Source organism: Eucalyptus grandis, chromosome 1 (assembly GCF_016545825.1).
Source record: "Eucalyptus grandis isolate ANBG69807.140 chromosome 1, ASM1654582v1, whole genome shotgun sequence".
Classification (NCBI taxonomy): Eukaryota; Viridiplantae; Streptophyta; class Magnoliopsida; order Myrtales; family Myrtaceae; genus Eucalyptus; species Eucalyptus grandis.
The window spans coordinates 37,394,093-37,416,443 of record NC_052612.1 but is presented as its reverse complement, the minus strand read 5'-3'; the positions used below and the strand labels follow the sequence as shown (position 1 = coordinate 37,416,443).

General features: G+C 39.2%; 2 protein-coding genes across 2 annotated transcripts; one reads left to right on the top strand and one right to left on the bottom strand.

The window, feature by feature from the left end:
• Positions 1-1,207: 1,207 nt before the first annotated feature.
• On the top strand, positions 1,208-3,241 carry LOC104456955 (trans-resveratrol di-O-methyltransferase). The gene is made up of 2 exons (XM_010071864.3): positions 1,208-2,076; positions 2,695-3,241. The coding sequence occupies exons 1-2, from the start codon at positions 1,246-1,248 to the stop codon at positions 2,989-2,991; spliced, it is 1,128 nt and encodes a 375-aa protein (XP_010070166.2). The 5' UTR covers positions 1,208-1,245; the 3' UTR covers positions 2,992-3,241.
• Positions 3,242-11,751: 8,510 nt separating this feature from the next.
• LOC104441066 (translation initiation factor IF-2) lies at positions 11,752-14,851 on the bottom strand (the record flags this gene model as incomplete). The annotated part of the gene is made up of 2 exons (XM_010054070.3): positions 11,752-12,185; positions 14,280-14,851. Coding segments are annotated over 2 exons (573 nt in total), but the record flags the coding sequence as incomplete, so codon positions are not given.
• Between the last annotated feature and the right edge of the window lie 7,500 nt (positions 14,852-22,351).

Below are 22,351 nucleotides of genomic sequence, written 5' to 3'. Positions count from 1 at the left end.
CTTATAATTAACTTCAGCTTTGAAGTTGAATGGTCTTGAATCTATCTCACTCGAAAAACTAACTCAAAGGGTGAGGGTTTTTTTTTTTTCTCACACTTATAAGCTGACCATCAATTCATTTCACAACTGATGTAAAATAAACTCCAACGTGGAGAAACGTGAATAGTAATGCAATCCTAAAACTATATTGAAGTGTGCTAAATATGAAATGCAAAAATGTACTGTAAACATTTTGTCGAGGGTCAAATTTCAATCGTTATCAACGAATTTGATCCCTTCAATTTATGAAATGTGAATCATGTGGGTTGTCACTTTCACTTCAATTTATGAAATGTGAGTCATGTGGGTTGTCACTTTCATTCGGGGTGAATCCAACCACATTTTGTTCGAAGCTCCGACCCCGTGATGACATGACCGGGGCAAAGTGTACCTCTTCCGCTTGATTTTCGCTTTGAGTCGGCAACTCCCTTTGATGAGTGGTAATACTCGATCACAAGGGCATAGACACAGCATTGAGAGCGCTGCATATCAAACTGCAATAACTTTGTATTTAGCGTACTATTATCATGCAAATAATTTCCAAATATATTGGATGTGAAGAACGTGATATATCTTCCTACAATGAACTGGGCTTTTGTTGCCCGGTATCTAACTTCAAATTTTAGAAAAAAGTCTTTCATGGTGGCCCCAGGGTTACCTTGGGTTCATTTACGGTCCCCATCTTTCGTCACTTCGATTGACTAAAATCCATGTCCCTTTCCAGCAGCACTAGCTATCTTACTTCAATTACCCATTCTTTTGTTCGAAGCTTTCCTCAATGGTTGGCATTAAAGAGTGACGGCTGGCAGAGACAATGAAAATACTCCGTCAAGCTTTCCAAAGATTGCTCAGCTGATGTATTAACGTATCGAGAGTGGATTAGAAAGAACAGAGTATGTCTAAGTAGCATGACAAATTCTTATTCGGTATTTGATATAAACTGTTTATTTAAAAACTCGATTACAACCCATCATGTTACTCATTGAAATGAATATTGTGTAAAACCTATCCTTTGTCGCTAGCTTTACTCTTAAAATTGAAGAAAATACATGTCATATCCTGCTTTTTGTCGAGTCCCTCACGTTACGTTCAGTTCGTACAATATGGTTCGCATTATATAAGGAGTTCAAGTTATAATGCTTATCAAACCATCTCATTAAGCACGATAAGTCCAACTTAATCCAATCTTTGTCCCTCCTAACAACAATGGACGCGGCAAATAGCGGAGAGATGAGCGAGAGCGAGATCTTCCGAGCTTACGCTCACGTATGGACCCACACTTTCAACTTCATCTCCTCCATGTCCCTCAAATGCGCCATCGAGCTCGGCATCCCCGACACCCTCCACCGCTGCGGCCACCCCATGACCCTCCCTGACCTTGCCACGGCATTGTCTGTCCCGGCCTCCAAGGCAGCCTTCCTTGGCCGCCTCGTGGCTGTCCTCGTGCACACCGGCTTCCTCTCCTGCCAGAAGCCCGCCCCTAGAAACAACCCAATATCAGAAGACACGGCTGACGAACTCGGGTTTGAGTATTCTCTCACTCCAGCTTCACGTGTCATCGTGAAGGGCCAACCGTGGGACATGTCGCCGATCGCAATGGTGATGCTCAACTCATTATTAGTGGAACCATTTCACTGCCTGAGCGAGTGGCTCAAGAGCGACAGCGAGGTTGGCCCATCGTCGTTGCGGACACCCTTCGACATGAAGCATGGGAAGGGCCTGTGGGAGTACGCGAGCCAGGACGAGAATCTCAACCGGTGCCTCAACGAGGGGATGGCGAGTGATGGGCCGATGATGGCGAGGCTTATAATGGACAAGTGTGGTAGGCGGCTGTTTGAGGGGCTGAGGACGGCGGTCGACGTGGCGGGAGGCATCGGAGGGCTGGCGAGGGAGCTGGCAAAGGCTTTTCCGGAGATGGAGTGGACAGTACTCGACCTGGTGCATGTGGTGGCCAGCATGGAAGGGACAAGGAATTTGAAGTATGTAGGTGGTGACATGTTTGAGGCTATACCTCCGGCGGACGCCATTTTGCTCAAGGTTGGAGAGATTTTATTTGGTAGAAAATAAATAAATATATATACACACACGGAGAAAATTATTCAATCAATTTATTTAGTTTTATTTCAATTTTAGCAATTTAATCCTAAATATTTATGTGAAATACTAACGTAATCTTTTTAATCGTCGAAACTCACTAATGCGGCGGTCCAATCATTATCGATTGTCCTACGTAACACACCATCACATCAACGGTTTCCAGAATAAATTTGAAACTCACTGATGTGACGGTCCAATCATCACCAACTGTTATACATAACACACTATCACGTCGATCAATTTCCAGAAGAAATTGATCGGAAGGAATACATTGAAATTTCATACAAAAGTTTAGGATTAAATTTGGCAAAATTAAAAAATATAAAACTGAATTGGTATTCGTATAATAGGTTTAGAACTGGTTGGATAATATAACTAGCTTATATGAATTATTGTGCTAAGTATTTTTATTGGTGCTTGGATATGATTTCTTTCTGCCATAATTGCTTGTTTCTAGTAATTCAATTTTGAATAGTGCAGTCAATAAAAGTGACATCCTGTCACTACTATGCTAATTAGAATTACTCGGTATGTATTTATGAATGATTAATTATGCAGTGGATATTACACGACTGGAGCGACGAAGAGAGCGTGAAAATATTGAAGCGGTGTAAGGAAGCGATCACGAGCAATGGCAAGATGGGAAAAGTGATGATAGTAGAGATAGTGATAGGAGATGAACTGGAGGAATTCCATACCACGAAGCTCTTCTATGACATGATGCTAATGGGGTGTCTCACAGGCAAGGAAAGGAACGAAAAGGAATGGGCGAAGCTCTTTCGTGAAGCTGGTTTTAGTGACTATAAGATTACTCCTTTGGCGGGTTTTAGATCTCTCATTGAGGTTTATCCTTGATGATTGAGATTAATTGGAGTAACTGGTGCGGGTATATCAAGCTTGGTTTTTATTGGTGTGGTTGCATTGCAATTTTCCTTTCTTTTTTCTTCTTTTTTAGCGTGATTTAAGAGTCGTGTCTTTAGTTTGTTTGGTCTACCATTCAAGGAAACCTGACCTTGAATATCTATCACTGGATTGTGCTTGAATATGGGTGTAAACTAAGTACGTTTCTAAATAAAAAAGATATACCGTGCATGATCTTTTAGTACGAGACGTTGATGTTTCTGAGTGATGTGCTTATAACATTTCATTGAATCCTTTCAAGTTACGTGTCGCGACCTATTTTTCGGGTGAACCACCTAAAATTTGGCTAATGGATTATAAGCTTAGACTTAATTCGGGCTCTCCCAAGCCCATACCAATTCGCGACTTAAGTTCAATTTCTTAACATGCAATTGATTTTTTAATCAGGAGTCGCCACTAATCTATTTTTTGGTGGGTCGATTAGAAACCCAAGTAAAGTAATGGGAGATCCACTTTACTCCTACAAACCAGAGACTATGGGTACGGGGACTTGGTTACGCTAGATTTCTCTAATGCCCTTTCGGTACCTTTCTTTTTATCTTGAAAAATTGTTTGGCAAGCCGCTTGAATTGATTTTAAATTTAATTCTCTAACATGCGAGGCGGTCATACGGGTGCGCAATCCATCAATTTAACACCCAAGAAAGCAAATAGAAAATGCAGGACTTACCTCGTAACAACGAAAGATCTGCAATGTTAATTCAAAATCCACATCAACAACCCTAGATATGGTTTCTAATTAACACGCAATTCCTTTTTTATTTTTATTTTCACTTAATTAATGAAATCATGCAATATGCAATGCAATATTAACTAAATGACCTAATTCTAATGACATGCAATTTCTAATTAAATGGTCCTAGCACCAATCACTAAATGGCATGCATTTCATGAATCTAATTCTAAATGACATGGGCATAATATATTTTTGTGTTTTCTTAATAATAATTCCTAATTAAAAATTGCTAACAATAAAAATCTAACTAAAGTAAGATATTGTCTATTTTAAGTTAGGAAATAGACTGATCCGAATCCTATCTTAACTTATAAATTTATCTCGACATGCAATTTAATTCCAAGATATTATCTAACCCGATATCATCTAAACATGCATTCTAATATAATTAAAAGGTATCTAACTATTCTATCATGCAATTCTACATAGGAAATCAAATATAATCTACATGATATGCAAATGCAATCTTTTTTGTATTTTCAAGATAAATAAAGCAATTAAAAGAGAAGCACAAAAATCATTCAGAATCATCACACATCGTCCGAATTAGGAAACAATATCTAAATCAAACTTGATTATTTCGCTAATAAAATCGATAAATTGATCTTAAGCCTTAAAGATCAAGATATCAATATTATTCCTTCGTAATTAATTATTCCATCTAAAGCCTTATAGATGGAATAAAAATCAGTATGCGGTTGCGAACTAGGAAATAAATCCTAATTGAAAGTTATGTCTATCACTCATGGATATGAAACTAGATATAAATAGACATATATTTAGGTAATAAAATCTCCAAATATACTAGAGATATGCATCTTACCTAATTTGATGATATTCTTCCCAAATTTGGACCAAGTGCAATCGGATCGGGATTGAGACCAGCTTCTCGACGGCGAATGGCGGCAAGCATTACGTGCATGGCGATGAAGCACGGCTCCACGGTGCTTGGCTCGATCAGAAACCTGCACAGAATAAGTTCTTTCTTTTTCTGTTTTAGCAAAAACTCTCCCGCGGACAAATGCACGGGATTCCGCAGCGTGGCTACATGCGACTGGAGTTGTCCAAAGATTGGTTTGCCGAAGTCAAGCATACAGTAAAGGGTTGACCCTCAACGAGTTGCTCACGGTGGGATTATGTGTGCACGTGTTCCTTGGACAACATTCAGAACTATCCTGGGAGTGCTTCTTCGTGGAGTGCTCCTTTATTCAATATCCGTGGCCTTTATTTTCCTTTCAAGTGATGGTAGCCCAGAACTCTCCAAGTAATCCAAGTGATAACGGAAAAAGTGAGGCCGGTTCGGACGTAAAAGAAACTTCGAACTGAGGACCCTCCACTTTGACAGGCCAAGCATTGCAGATTGACAGCACCAACTTATTTGCCGATGGAGGGGATTCGTCGTCGTCGTCGACTGCCTCTTCGTTCAGAGCTCTGTATCTACCGTAGGCGTGGCCGGGCTTGTGAATTTCTGGGGCTCCTGAAGTCACGACGGCCGAAGCAACAGCTTCTCGGTGTGATTGTCGCGAGGCTATTGGTTGGTATGGGTGCCGCTCGTCGTTGGGGGATCAGCGGCCTGGACTCACGGTGGATCAACAATGGATTGGCAGCCGCTTTGAGGACTTGAGGAATCCCTAGAATTTGTTCCTTCTTGTGTCTTTTTCGTAAAGGGCGCTACGAGATGGATTGAACGGGGCTAGGCCGAGAATGGTCTTCTTCTTTGCGTGTGTCTATGGCAAGTGCCAAGTTTGTGCTCTCCATTGTGCCGAATGTTGACCCCAGAGAAGTCCTCCAAGTGCTGCCGCTCAGGACCTTGAAGACCCCCCTCTCTCTCGGCTCTCACTAACCTAGATTCTGTCGCAGTGTGTTTTCAATTCTCTCCCTCCCTCCAAAGAGAGTCCTCCTCCCTTGGCTTTTATACTCGCTTTTTCCGCCGATTCCCTTTTGATTGACCATGGGAATAGCTTATTCTGCTATATTGATTTCCTTTTTCAAGCAAATTTCTTCCTTGATTGACTAAATCCCAATCTTCCTTTGATTTCTCAATATACGCTTTCGACGTGCCCAAGATTATATGCCAGATTCCTTTTAATCAGTCGGCCACGGTCTGTTCAAATCTTGCATAAATTAATCTCCTAATTGAAACACTTTCCAATGAAAATTTCAGTTCTTATAATGTCCACGGGCTTTGCCCAAGAATTTTCATTATTGCGGGTTTAGTCCAATTTCATTAATTTCGAATCATCCATTTAAGTCCATTCGTTGTTGGTCCCATGCAAATGCAATACAAATAAAAATGCACCTAAAACTATATGCTTATGCAATTAACTATTTTTTTAGGGATAAAATTAACCCCTAATTTTTTTTAAATGTCTAAATGGGTCGCCAAAATTTAGGTGTCAACATTACGTAGGTTGTCTAAATTAATTGCTTATAGAAGTCATTCTATTACCGTCGATATGGACATCAGAAATGATTGGCTAACCGTAATGTTAGCTTGGAAAACAAACGGTAAACCTTCCACCACACATTTTCTATGAGACGGAGAAAGAACTCTGTTTCGCTTGGCAATTTCCACACGCTTGTGCTGGAGAAAGAAAACTGTTGTGGCTATCCTTTGGTTGTAAGATCGTCATGCTACATGGGAAGTTAATTGGGTACATAAAGACACGACTCTTAAATCACGCTAAAAAAGCAACTAAATCATGTGTGGAAATTGGGTTTAAGAGTCGTGTCCTTAATTCGAAAATCATATATTAAAAGCAAGTCTATATAATTGGGTTTATCGGACTCACTTAATTAAAAATACTTAGAAACGATCTACATAGATATATCTAGTGCACCCCAAGTGTTATGTCCTAGCCCAAACCGCTGCCATCTTGAATCAACCTTAATCCAGTTGTCGTGAAAGCTTGGCGATAGCCTTCGATGCCAAGCATAGGGAACTATGTGAAAGAGAGAGAGATAGAGAGCTGTGGTACCTTGATATTGTTTTTTTGTCTCGTATCTAACTCCAATATGAGCCACTTAATGATTAAATCATAGAAAAAAAATATTTCATTGATACCCCTAGGTTGCGACTGGATCTTGGCATGGTTCACATTCCCATGTTTTGTGAGTTCTCTAAAAAAGAAACTAAATCACGGGAGTTCGATAAACCCAATTATAGAAACTTACTTTCCAAAATTAATCGTGCTATAGATGGTTTTCGAACCAAAATCCCAAACCTTTCAATTTTAAACTTATGTCAATTTAATCCTAAACCTTTTAATTTTGTCGATTCTATCTTAACATTTCGATAATTTACTAGTATAGTCTATCTGACATGAATGCCGCTATCTTACATAGTATGGACAGTACTAACGCAATCACTTTTATAATTTTTTAAATATTTTTTTGTCATCTTGGCCAGCCGGTGAGGGCTTGCAATCCCTCACAAGCCACTAGCGAGGGTCAATAGCCCTCGCCTTGGTCTTGACCGCCTGCAAGCATCAAATCTCAAGTTTTCCCCACAAAAGAAAAAATGCTTTTATTATGAGTTATTATTTTGAAAGATTTGAGGCTTGCTTGTTGACAAAGCTTTTAGTATAATTCTTCCCGCTTATTTATTGACGAATTTAAAGAGAATTTTCCTTTGTATATACATTCAATCTATATAATTGGGTTTATCGAACTCACTTAATTCAAAAAACTTAGAAACGATCGGATATAAATATATCTAGTGCAATCAAGTGTTAAGTCCTAGCCCAAACCGCTGCCATCTCGAATCGACCTTAATCCAATTGTCGTAGATGCTTGGCGATAGCCTTCAATGCCAAGCATAGGGAGCTACGAGTGAAAGAGAGAGATAGCGATAGGGTAGCTTGATTTTTTTTTTCTCATATCTAACTCCAATATAAGCCACTTAATGATTAAAACATAGAAAAAAAATATCTTTTATTGATACCCCTGGGTTGTAATAGGATCTTGGCATGGTTTACATTCCCATGTTTTGTCCCTTTTATTAAAGAATTTATCCAAAAAAATTTAAACCTATTATACATTTTTATATCTTATTGATTATTAGATCAATTTTGACCAAATATCATTGAAGTGAATTCACGCCCAGCTTAACATGGACAATTTTAAAAATATTTTAATTTTTCTTTTTTTCTTTTTTAATATTCCCTTTATTTTCTTTTCGTCTCTTCTCTTCTTTTTTTTTTTTTCTTTTTATCTTCTTTTCTTGATTTTTTTCCTTTTTTTCTTTTTCCCTCCGCTGGCCACTGCCAAACCTCACCTGGGCAAGTGAGGGCAATCCTCGCCCTCGCCAGCCTCAATGCTCTCTACAAGCCACCACGACAAGCTCCAGCTTACTTGCAGCGACGTAGCCCTGTTCCAGCGCAACCTCCAGCTTTGCCACCTCGTCGTAGTGCCTTCAGAAAAATTAAATCTCGTCGTCCGACGAACCCTCCAGCAGCAAGTTCCAGCATCTGTAGCGAAGTCCAGTGAGTTTTGTTTTCCTTAACTTCCGAGAGCATCCCCAGGGAAGCCAGCAACTTTGAAGGACTACCAACTACTGTTCGGCTGAAGTAAGCCATATCAACGAGTTCCCGGGTGTCCGACAAGTCGTTGGCCTCGCCCCTACCAAGCGAACGCTACAGAGCTAGCAACCTCCGGCCGCGACCTCCTACAGTCAGTCAATCCCTCTTGCATTGTCGGGCTTACACCAAAATCAGCGGCATTCCAAATTTCCAATACCGTAAGCCCCCTCACCGCAAGCAGCCCTTCAATGGTGAAACCTTGCTGCCGGTCTTTGCAAGCCCACTGTTTTCAGCCATTGTGAATCTCGCCGTCGATGGTCATCCTCACCTGAGGCCATCAACCTCTACCAATAATGGACGAGGTTTGGCAGAGGGAAAAAGGAAAAAGAAAAAAGAAAAAGAAAAGAAAGAAGAGAAAGGAGAAAAAAAAAAAAGAAAAAAATATAATTCAAAAATATTAAAATATTACTAAAAATTATCCATATCAGCATTGACTATGTCATGTAAAATGACTAGCGTCTACATCAGCAATTCCCAACTGAAATTGGCCAGATTTACTTAATTGGCAAAGTACAAAAAGATTTAGAACTTAATCAGTAAAATTAAAAAGTTGATAACTAAATTGATAAAAATATAATTGGTTTAGAACTTTTTGGACAATTTCTCCCATTTGATTACAAAAAGTCCACTTCAACTTCAGTCAATAACTATGATTACTGGATTATCTTGTTCAAAGATTTCCTAAATGATTGAAGCTAGAAAATGAAGATATTCATCAAGATTTTAAAAAGATTGTTTAGTTGATCTATTAAGGCGATTGTCGCATTGTTTAAAAGAACTTATAAGCCAGGCTTAGTCAAATAGACTGAGGTGCAACTTCTGAATTCTATATGACCTGCGCACCGCAGTAAGAGAACTTTGCGAGTTAGAAGTGAAAAAAAAAAAAAATTATCTTATTCCTTATGCTCTATAATGTGTTACAGACAAGGGGTGTTTGTATCCGGACAATGGGCACAAAAAACGAAGTAATCTAATAGCACAAGAACACTAAATATCCCGATCTGACAAGGAAATTACTTATCCTAGGATATAACAAAATTTTGATTGATATCCCTAAAATACAACATTGAGTTTGCAAATATTGTTTTTGAATACTGTTGACACTTGAAAAAAAAAAAAAAAAAGATGCAAGAAGCAATAATAATTAAGTGTAAGCACTCCCACTCAGTGTGTAAGCCGGTCATTACACAAAATAGATATGGATGTAATCATATCTAATAAATTTTCAAGTTGTTGATTGCCAATACCATCAAAAGTTGTACAAACTTTTAACTAACTTTGGTAGCACCAAATTTCCAATACCATGAAAAGTTGCACTAAATCTTGACTAACTCGGGCAGCATTGCATCAGATCCAATTATATCTTTGTGTATAAGGTGCAAGTCTATTCCTCCAATCATGTGTAAGCATGAGCCTTACATGAAACAAACGAAACGTATACATAATCTCGTCGGTACAATATGTGGGAGTGACAACATCTTTGAATCGAGTAAAGATTGAACTGATGGAAAGTGAACAAATTGCCCTAAGATCACATTGCTAGAACACAGTCAAATGAGACCAACAATGTTGAGGATTGATATCAAGAAAGGGATATTAGTAGTAATTGAAAATGAGATTCGAGATATGTTTTAGGTATGCTATTGGTGTGCACTCGAGTGTAATTTTCTCAAGATTGCTTAGCTCTAATACCAAGTTAGAACCAAAATAAGAAAAGGGTTTTTGTATTACTGAACAAATATAAAGTGTTACAATCAACACGTATTTGTACAGGGAAAAAATAACCTAAGTCTAGCTGTCCTAATCCAACACAGAAACTAGCTATATTACCGTCACGGATCAGAGATTTCAAGGCCCTTCAAACCAAGGAAATAGGCCAAGATAGCCCAAGATTGGGCCCAAAGAACCATGAAACCAAGAACCTTCTTGTATATAGGGTTTCCTAAGAGACTTTAGAATATTTCAAGGGTATAATAGGTGATGTATACTTGTAATTAATAGGTAAGTTGTAAGCATATAGATTGGATCTTCACCTTTAAATTCAAAGTGAATTAACGATTGTAAAAAGACATGGATTCATGTATAAATAAGAATACCCTCCCCTCATTTTGATTATCCTAGAACTATACAAGGTAAAGTATTCTTGAGAATTTCTTCCTCTAAAACACTTTTCTCTCTCTGACGTAAGGATATCACTAAATATCAAATAGTACTCCCAATGTCTAACAATTTCTCAGAAAATATTCTTCAACTTTGCACAACTTGAAGTTCCTCAAGTTGTAATTGAATTATTTTATCATACTGCACAAAAATATCACGTAACATCAATTTTAAAGACTAATCAAACCTAAGTTAAAAATAAAGCTAAGTAAAGACAGGATCATATATACAATTTATTAATTGACGTGACAGATACTTATTACGTTCATTTAAACGCTCAGTTATAATGTCTCGTGTTATTGAATAAACAAATATTATGGAAACCTATCTTTTCTCGTTAGCAATAACTCTTAATCCAATCTTTACTCCTCTTGACGCCGATGGACTCGGCTAATAACGAAGAGATGAGCAAGAGAGAGCGAGATCTTCAGAGCCCACGTTCACGTATGGAGCCACACTTTTCAACTTCATCTCCTCCATGTCCCTCAAATGCGCCATCGAGCTCAGCATCCTCGGCGCCCTCCACAGCCGCAGCCACCCCATGACCCTCCCTTAGCTTGCCACAGCATTGTCCGTCCTGGCCTCCAAGGCAGGCTTCTTCGGCCGTTTCATGGCCATCCTCGTGCACACTGGCTTCCTCTCCTGGTGGAAACTCGCCTCTGAAAAAAAACCAAGTGTCAGAGGACAAGGCCGAGGAACCAGGGTTTGAGTATTCTCTCACTCCAATTGTAATTGCGAAGGGCCAATCCTTGAACTTGTCGCCAATCATAACGCTCTCTTAGAATCTCTTGCGTCACTCTGTGAGTCAATTTTATAAATCACTTTTAATGATGCCTACCAATATTCTTAAACATAGTCTCATTTCAATGCTGGCCAGATAGAGGATTCCAAACGGTCGGTAGAATTTAATCTTGCTCCCAATTTATTACTCCTGATGAAAAAAACAAAGAAGCCAAGGACAAGTTCAGACCGATGATATTTTCTAAAAAATGTGTATAATAATATTTTCCAGAAACGTTAAGTGCTCCCGACACTAAAAAGAAAATCAATCCTCAGCTGTTGAAACAGAACTAAAATTCAAGATTCATTCGGAAACGAGCAAAATCTAATGAGTCATAGCTGCTGCTTCACTGCATAAATGATGCGGTCGTCTTCTAGACCAATAGACAGTTGAGCAAGAATTCGGTATAAATACTTCCACAACACGCAAAGCACGAAGTAAAATCTCAACGAACAAACAGTAGCTTCCAGTATAACCTTAGCAAAGTATTCATACAAAAGGGATCCAGACATACCGGCTGGCCTTAACTGAAGTCAACACATTAAACAGCAAAAACAAATTTTGTAATTCATTTGTGCATTTGTCCGTGTCATAATGTAAACATTAAACAGAGCCCACAGAAGGGCAAGATGGAGACTTGGAGTCTCGAGCATCATTTTCTACACATCAATGTAAGATGTACTAAACAATGTTTGTCATGAGGTGACACTGGGTCAGATGATTCAATCTAACTTCTTTTGATCGGGGTTGTATTGACAACTGAAGCCGTTTCTGGAGATAATTGAGCCAGGTGCATCAGGATGAAGCATGCATCTCCAGCTTCAGCAAAGTTCCAATGTTGATCCTCGACAAGAAATTCTCCCATGTCACGTCTGTAACAAAATAACATCAGAGAGGCAAAAAATTTCAGGACAACAGCTATAGTTAAGTGAGAGACAAATGATGATAAGGCAAAGGATCTAACGATATGTGACTGAGATTGATGGTATGCAACACACTGGTTCGATTTTTTGAAACAAGTACAATTCTAGTCAAGTCTACACATTACAAGATTTGCCGTTTCTCTACCGCAGGAGGAGGATATGAAACGACATGGAAGTGAGACATATGTTAACAATCTTAAGGGTAGCTGCACTTAAATCCTAATAGACCGTTAGCTGAAACTGCTTCAGATTGAGCCTGCAAATTTTTTTCTCAGAGCTAAGATGCTCCCTGTTGCTTGGAAAAAGAAATCCGCAACTCATCATTGAGTTTCCCCAAGCAAATGATAAGAACAAGCCCATGATTGAAACTCCAGGGAGCTGTTATTTGTTCTTATCTTCCTTCATTGTCCTAATAAACTCAAGAATGCCTCTCAAATGCCAACTCCAACCTCATAAAAATAGCTAAAATGCTCTCTATATGAGCCGTGGTGCTGAATTTATCACTATCGATACAAGCCTTAAACAATAGTTTGATGGGCATTGGAACATTAAAAAAAAAAAAAAAAAAAAAAAGCAATTATTAGCTTCATTAGAACTTGGCACAATTTATGGAACTCAGAGGAATGAGTGTCTAACAGAGCTAACATTTCAGTTCAGTCTTAGGAAGCCAAAAGGCTAGTCAGTGCAGTTTTGCCTATCAATATCCAAGAAGAAAGATATTCAGGCTTTGCACAGTAGGAAAGTGCAGACATATGATGATAGAGACAGATAGAAGCATGTGCAAAAGCAATTCAGACAGGATCAAAGGAAGACAAATAGACAATGACCACAAATATGTCCAATATGATTATTCCAACTTGGTAAAGTTTAAAGAAGAAACAATGAAAGATAACGAATGTGAGTGCTCTAAGGTCCTGATTAATAGATTTTCTATCTTAACAGGCCAACATAGTGAATAATTGTTCTGGGTCCACAGAACTTTCCTAATCTAGATGTTTAAAGGCCAGGTGATCACCAAAATCAAGCTCCAATTATACAAGATGTGGTCATGGATTCTTGCACACCTTTGAAAAGATTCAAATGAAAGCCAAACCAATAGTGAAGTCAAGCTAAATATAAATTCTCTACATTTTATTTGGTTTTGTGCCACATATCACATCATTGATGATACTTTGCCAAATGAAACACGATGGTATCATTATGCCAACGCCATGCGCCTACCCATAATAAAAATTTCTCTTCCGTCCTTCACAAGATTACACATAATAGAAGAACCTGAGTAAGCACTGTGTATGCACCTCTGCTGACCATGCATCTTCAAAGAGCAATAGCACATGTCACATCAAGCAAAGAGATCATTTTTGCCAATAGGCAATGGGAATTCCCAGTTTAGAATGAACAAAAGAAGTCTTGGCTCAATGACAGATTAAGGATTTGGAAGATTGTCATGCCAACTATCACACCCGTAAGGGCGAATATAGGAAAGATTATCTTTGTTCCCCTACCTAAGTCTCTACAACTAATGTGGTCCAACTCCAAACATTAAGAGATTGAAAAAGCACAACCGCTCAAACTTACTTTAGAAGTATGACAGGTCGACAAAAAAATTAGACGTCACACCGTTCTACATTCGCTTCGCTGTCCTAGCTTCCTGTCTTAGAAAGGAACGAACAATAGGTAATTATTTTAAACATTCTCTCATCCACCCTAGATGTTTACCCAAAACCCCTTTCCAAGTAACCTGGCTCATCAAACAAACCAACCAACTGCAACATGCTTCACTATTCTCATGCTAACATACACATCTCTAAGACTGCTTGCCGCATCAAGATCATCAATTCGATGTGGAAACCATATCAAATGAACCCATCGAGTAAAATCCGAATCATTTCGCAGCCACAAGACAGGATTGACAAATGGATCGGACCCAGACTCAACCCGAATCTCAAAAAATGAAAACAGCCCACGAGAGTACAAAGCAAAACCAACACAAAACGGAGATTAAAAAAAATATATATAGAACTTTATGTTGAGGATCATTACCATCCGCTCGAACTAGGCCTACTCCCAAACGAGCTCGCCCGGTTCAGATCCGCCTGGCCGCCCGTCCTCACCGCGTCGTACCCACCCGATTTGGGCCGCCCGTCCTCTCCGTACCGGCCGGGAGATCCGTAATACCCCTGCTGCCTCGGGACCGGCTCTCCTCCCCGAAAGCCGCCCTGCTTCTGGATGTCCGGTCCGGGCCTCTTCTCCCTCCCCGCGAACCCCGGCCTGAGGTGCGGCGGGACGAACTTGTCCGGCTTCGGCGACGTCACGGCGAACGAGACCTCCCTGTCCTTCTCCAGCGCCGGGGCCGGAGAGGAGGGGGCGCCGCCGAGGGGCCGGCCCCGGTTCGACCGAGCGGGCGGAGGGAGATGGGGTCCGAGTCCGGCTCGGGCCGGTTCTGGACAGGGTGAGGAGGCGACGGGTCCGGCTGTGGAGGAGGAAGGGCGGCGGCGGCGGCGGCGGCGACGGGTTTGGGCGCGGGGGCGGGGGCGGACGCGGGTCGGGTCAGGACGAGCATGCGGCCATGGGTGAGGTGGCCCTTGTAGGGGCTGCTGCCGGCGGCGAGGCCATTATGAGGGGATGTGGCAGAGGCATAGGAAGAAGAAGGGGAGGGCCTGGAAGAGTGGTTCTTGGTGGGGGTGGCGGAGGAAGAGGAGGAGATCTTCTTCTCGTAGATGTCGTTGAAGTTGATGGAACTGAACTTGTTGCTTCTTGCCATCCACCACCAAAAGCACTCGAAACAACACAAGTACAGAGAGAGAGACACACACACACACACACGGGGGGATCTGAAGGAGAGGAAAGAAGGAAGATGAAGAAGAAGACGACAGAAATTAGCAAGGAGCTCGGTGGATTTTTCAGGGAGGTGGTGGCGTTGTCTGTGGGCTGCGCTTAGATTGTATTGGGAGCTCAATGATTTCATTTTTAGATCGGCGGTGGGGGCCACTCCGGGCCCCACCCACGGAGCTCCTGCTGCCCTGGCCAGCTCCCATTGGGCCAATAAATCAAATAGTTCCTTCTCCGAACGGGTTTCCTTGTTCCGGTCGTGCTTTTCATCCTCTTCTTCTTCCTCCTCCGATTTGCGAAAGCCAGTTTGAGAGCTCGGCCCGGTGATGGACCTCCGGGAGATCTTGAGGAAGGGCAAAAACCGCGGCGGATCGAGAGAGCGCCGGCGAGGCCCGTCGTCTCTTTTACGCCGCGCTTGTCGAGCAATCGATGCGGACGTACTTTAAAGGGGGAGAGGGGACCATGTTTTTCCACCTCGACACGCACTAGTTCGCTATGTTTCAAGCCAAGTTCTCATCATCATTACGTGGTTCGCTTTCCAATCCCACTACCGCTATTTTATATATATGCCTAGAATTTATCTATGGCTTCCGTAGAGAACGATTGCAGGCGGTATACTTCTTTCATTAGCATGTTGACTTTTTTTTAACTTCTGAAATCGCTTTGGGCTACCGACCAAAAAGGAGAGAGAGAGAGAAATCGCTTTGGGCCTATATCGAGGTTATCAAGCCCAGAGGCTTGGCCTTTGTCGACTGGGCTTTAAATTCGTAACAAGCCTGATACGAGGCCCCAAAATGAATCAAATCGACCTCCATATATGAGAGAGGGAAAGTCGCTTGCTTCTAGCGAGAAGGACGAGGGGATGTGCGATGGGGAGCGGCACCGACTTAGACAAAGACCCTCTTTGGTTCAAAGATTTTCAATGCGCTTCATTAGAAAGTTCTCCCAGAAAAATTTAGGTGTTTGATTCAAGATTTGGAGACGCCATTACCAAATCGTCTTTGAAATACTGGGAAGCCCAAAGTAGGTGGGGACTGCTTTCAACATTTCTAAACGCAAGTTCATTTTATTATTCATCCATTGACTTTTTTTCTTTCTTTTTAAATGATCATCTTCCGCACACCCCAATCGTCGTTGATCGACGACGGAGCTTTCATCGGATTTTATTTTTATATTTTAAAAAATAATAAAAACTCTTTGCAAATGTTGGGTTCACCTTTTTTTTTTTTTGGGTCATTTTTATCTTTTGACAATCAATAGCCCAACTTTTTATCAATACACTAGAATGATCATTAATTAATGAAGATGATTAATACTACAATAATTAAAAAAAATTATTCAAAGTTGAAAACAAACCTAAAAGAACCCTAGACCAAAAGTTGAGCTTTGCATCTAATCTATAATCAAATTCTTTTAATATGATTTTTAAATAAATTTACTAATATATATCTTTTGCATTACTCTCAACATGAAAATATAAAATGTTATATAGTCATTGTTTCTTTTTTTGCAATTTTTAAAATACTAAAATTAAAAAACTTAATTTGGTTACACTAAAAGGCTTTTCAAATATATGTTTACCAAACAAGCTTACATTTCTCTAAAGTATTTTTCAGTTATAATTTACCAAACAGTCTAGCATTTCGGAAAACCCATTTACCTCAAAGGTATTTGCATTCTCCCAAGGGCATTTCTCCAAAGCTGAACCAAATGGGCCCAAATGTAGTATGGTTGCAAGCTAATTGGCCGACATAGAAAAAATTACCTGATTAGTTATAAATTTATTTGAAATTTCATATAAAAATTTAGGACTAAATTGATAAAATTAGAAAATTTTGGAATATATTGGCATATGTATAATAAATTTAGGGTTGAATTGACAATTTTTAGGGCCAACACAGTAGAGTTGCCTTTCATAAGACAGAGTTTTTTGGTAGAGAAAGAAAATAGGCACTTTTTTGTTTTCTCAAATGCATATAATTCTATTTCTTGTAAACAAAACAGTTCTCAAGGTCTAAAAACCAAGATGTGCAAAAAAAAAAAAAGGGTCTAGAAAAACTTTTTTTCTTCCTATAACAAAACGAAAAAAAAAAAGGATGACCTGACAAGCCCACAAAACAATGACCAGACCAGAAAACGAAAAAAGCCCACAATAAAATACATACATCCTCGCAACCTGACCAAGTGGAAATGCACAAGGGAGATTCTTCTTGGCTTTAGGCATTAGTTACGTGGCCGAGGTGGTTGGTAGTGATAATGTTTCGAGCTCTACGCATGTTGATATGACCCATGTCCGGTCCAAATACTACCTGTGTGAGTATGATTGATCCAAATCATTATTCGGTTGGTAGTTGACATTTGTATGTTCTGGCATCGTTGTCGAAAAATGTCGTATTATGAAGATCCACATAAATAAAGGAATAGCCAAAGAAGAATCATTATCATAAGGTCGGACTGCTACTTTTACATGATCATCATACTATTTTTATGCACCAATCGTATTCATGAATCATGCCTCTACGTTTATTAATCACCTATAAAAGGGAAAACATATTAACAATGCGGAAGTCGTACCAAGAACCAAATCTGGGAGGGAAAATTACTATGTAAAGAAGTTGTAGAGGCGAGAGATCGCTCTGTGACAAGTACGAGTATTCGGAGAAGACGATGGAGAACCAAGCCGACCAAGAGAACTCCTCCTAGTCAAAGAAGAGCGAGAAGAGCTACGGGAAGCGGACTATGGACAAGGACGTAGAAGGGCGAAGATCAGAAGAGCAAAAAGAATGGCGAAGAAGAGAATTGACTCCAGAAGAGATCGCGAGTGGAAAAGGAGACAGTGATCGGAGCAAAAAGTTTAGATATGGCGAAGAAGGAGACAATGAACGAAAAGGAAACAAAAAAGAAAAAAAAATCAATTATTTTTATAATTTCTCGTAACAATGTCAGTTGAATGGAGTCATATATGTTAGATTGCCAGCCCGCAATGTAGAACGATTGGTGCCGATTGGACTTTCTCGGCCTAAATTGGTTATAGATAGACTAGATTGAAAAATCGTCAAAAAATTTTAGACTATATCGGCTAAATTGAAAATTTTATTATTGAATTAGCATTCATATAATAGATTTAAATTTTTTTAGGTAATTTCTTCAATTTTTAACTATCATCTTAAAGCTGAATGCATAGTCTTTTTATCTAAAAAGTTAAATTCTTTATACTAATGGTGCTTTCGAGACTCTTTGAATACTTTACTAATTCTTATCAGATGCAGCAATCCCTTGTTGCTTATAGCGGATAATTATTGGAGACACACAAGATTTTACTCTCGGGATAATCCCAGGAGAATGTGCAAGTGTGAGAATTTCAATCTAAATGTGGAGCGAAAAGGACGAACATCCATTATACCAGGTAATGTAAGATATTATCAAAAAGTTTAGTCCTTAGACAATGGTGCTGATAATAACGTTGTTAAAGGATAACACTCAAATTGATTAAGATGAGTCCTACTTACTTATCGGGAAGAAAAAAAGACAGAAAAAGGAGCAAGTCCCACTTCCCCAGATTTCTTCGAGAGTCGGCAAGGGCACAAATCATACCTTCCAACTCAAAGACAAGGCATCATCATCACACATAAATAAATAAATGAATGTGTAGGAACGTCCGTTGGCAAAACCATGTAAGAAACGAAGTACATAGATAGAAATAAAAACAATGCCGATAAACCCAAACTAACTTACCGAACCAGTTTCTAAAATGAGATGTGAAAAGACTGATGTCGAACGCATAAATTACAAGTCACTTTCTTTGACATTATGCCATAGTTCTGGACATTATTTGGGGAATGAACTTGACAAATCATTTCTCATGTTTCTAACATTTATTCGCTAGTTAAATTCATATGTATTGCAGATTGCTATTCTCCTTTTTTTCTTCCAGCAAAGATCTGATCATTGCCATCAGTATTCGCAGAGTAGCTAGTGCGTCCCCTTCATGCCATGTTTGGTCCAGCGAGGCAGCCAACCAGGTGATAACTCTATAAAAATAGAGTTATTTTACCTATTTTAGGCAACAATTAATGCATTATCTATGAGAAAATATTTGAATTTCCTTCTGATTATTTAAATTTTCCTTGTTTATGCAGAATAATGAGATATGGAGAAGATAAGAAAAGAAGGGCAATTATCAAGAATTCAAATAAAAGCAGCGATGGAAGATGGATATCAAATCGAAATTCTTGATTTTGTTCCCTAATGTTATCTACAAGTAGATATTTTAGATTTCCTATAAATAGGAAGAGAGAGGAGGGAGTTAGATCGTTTTCCATTGTTCTGAGAGTTTTTCAAGTATTTTGAAGAGAAGACAAAAGTGGTGATAGAATTCTTGTCCTTTGATTCAAGATGCTGGGTTTGATCTATATTTCTATTTTTATTTCTTATTCTACTATGTTCTAATTTTCTTTTGTTAGGGCTACGATGTAGCCTAACCATGATGATATGAATTTCATGATTTTTATGTTTTACAATTGATTTCATTCATGTGAGTTATATATTATTGCATTTATCGCTTTTGAGTGACTCGGCCACCATTTGAATGATCTCGATGTGCATGTTTGAGACTGAGAGGTGATAATATGCAATTGCTCATTATAATATATAACCATGAATTAAACGTAGATAGAAATATACCGCGTTATTTGTGTAGCTTTCGGTGATAAGGTGATCCAAAAGACTCATTGTAAACCGGAATATTCATAGTTTTTAATGCACTCATGTTTATTTTAATTCACATAGAGATATAGTGGATTAATAAGCTGAGTAGGTTTGCTATACCTAGAGATAGGATAGTAAATAGATTAGGAAATTCTGCTATCACATGTTTGATATCATTCTTGTATTCACAACAATCTGAAATTCATATATAGTGGTTATGGTGAAATCGGATGCTCTAACATATTTATCTCGATCGATTTACTGCATTTAGTCTACAAATTTCGTTTTTAATTCATTCTTAATTATATTTTGATTTGTTAGATAAATTTTAGAATTAGTCTATTTTAGTATTTAATTGGTTTATTAATCATCGATCTCCGTGGGACGATACTTTATCTCATCATTATATTACTTGTTCAATACGTGCACTTGCGTTTAGAATTTTACGAACACCGGGGAATGTGCAAACGCCTCTTGTCCGTCCACAACACAATTTTAAAACAAAAGAAATCAAATTGGCGGATGTTGGGTTGCGATCGGACCCGACCCCATTCATTCTTAGCAGGAGATTACTTCATATGATCAATTTCTATGAAGTTGTCTACGGAGTGAAGAGAGAAAAGCTAGAGAAAAGGGTGAAAGGATGAAGTGATGTTGGAATCAAATTCGAGATGATACTCTTAGATTGACATTTATTCTGAAATTTAAATTATTTTGTATCTTTTTCATTCTATTTATAAAGTTTTTTTATTTTATTTTTTTTAAGTCGATCTCACTCAACTCCTATTATAAATCTTAAACTTTTGCCTTACTTCCTTAGAGGATGTGAGAGTCAAAACCTACATTTAAAACTAAATTATCTCCTCCACAATCTCTCTTAATGAGGTTGGGAATCAAATCCCCACCTTCCACCCACCTCCCCCTTCTCATGTGAGAAGGGTGGTTATTAGGAGAAAGTACAATGATTCATCAAGTCAAATGTTTACTAATTGAATGTTTCATAACCTAATATGATCCATGAAGGATGGTAATTTGTTCATGGATGTTTGACATATAAGAACTAAAAGTACGTAAAATCATAGTCCGCATGAAAGTCGAACATACCTAAGGGATACATCCGGAATCTTTCCTTAGAGAAAATTTAGGATGTGCTGCAATATTTATTAGCAAAGTGAGTTAGAATCTTCATTTGTATCATGTTGACATACTTACAATAGCAAGATTCAAGATGAAGATCCTTCATGGGTGCTCTCACCACTATCCTACTAAACTCAATGCCAATATGTGTCCACCTCACCTCCACTCCACAATGCACAAATCGCATCCTAAATCCAAACAAAGAACCCAAATTTCCCCTCTCCCCTCCCCGCGCGCTGTCCCTCCCGTTGTAGCCACTTCAAAAATCCCCCATCCACCTTGCCAAATTTCACGATGTTTCAATTTAGTCGTAAACCACTTCACATTAGTACCAATTTAATCAATCCAGACAATTTAGACCAAAAAATGTTAATGTGAATATTGGCAATCTTATGTGATATGATTGGCACTGATGTAAACATTTTTTTTTTTTAAAGTTAGTAATTTTTATTTCTTTTTTTTTTCCTTTCATTTTCTTGCCCTTCTCTTTTTGCTAGTTGGCAATTGGCCCTAGGCCATGGAAAACAAGGGTCAGCCTCACCAAGCCATGCCTAGGCGAGGGTGAGTGCCGGTGAGGGCCCCCCTCCCCCATGCCAAATATGGCAAAGGGGCCTTGCCCAACCCTTGCCAGCCATCAACGAAAAGAGAATGGAAAGGAAAAAAAAAAGCAAGAAAAGGGGAAATTTTATTAAAATTATCAAATAATGTCATTGTCAACATAAATGTCTACATAAAACAATTGGTGTCCATATTAGTAATTTTGTGCCTAAATTGGATTGATGAATTGAATTGATACAAAAGTGAAGAGATCTAAGATTAAATTCGTATGACTAAAAGGTTTATAATTAAATTAATAACAATGAGACAAATTAAAGCTTGGCACTCACTAACAAGTTCAAGGGCAGCTAGATCCTTAACTCGGTACATGAGAGAGAGAGAGAGAGAGAGAGAGAGAGAGAGAGAGAGAGAGCCCTTCTTTTTCTTTTTTCTTTTTTTTTTTGGGGGTGGGGGCGCCTCGGTGGAGGTCACAGTCTCCTAAGCTGCGTGGTTAGAGGCTGCAAAGATGGCAATTATAAGGGTCAGGATTGGGTAGGGTAGAAAGAGGAGAAAGAAAAAGGGGGAATGGAAGAAAAATTAGGCTTTTTGTAGGACTATTTCGGGTGTGATCAAACTCTAAATAAGATATAAACTCGCGCCCTAACTTCACCATTAGAAAGGATCCCCGTAGTAGAAGGATCCTCGTCCCAAGACTTGGATGCTTCAAACGTGCGGTGCGGGCACGCCGGGCAGTGCAGCACCAACGAAAGAGGTGTTGACACCGCTTTCATATCGCCGGTGCTGCTTCACCTGGGGCTACTCTTGCACACAATCCCCTTCATTTGAAATGGCCACCACCACGTCCGCTGGCTACTATCCAGCCTTGGAAAGTTTCACGATTT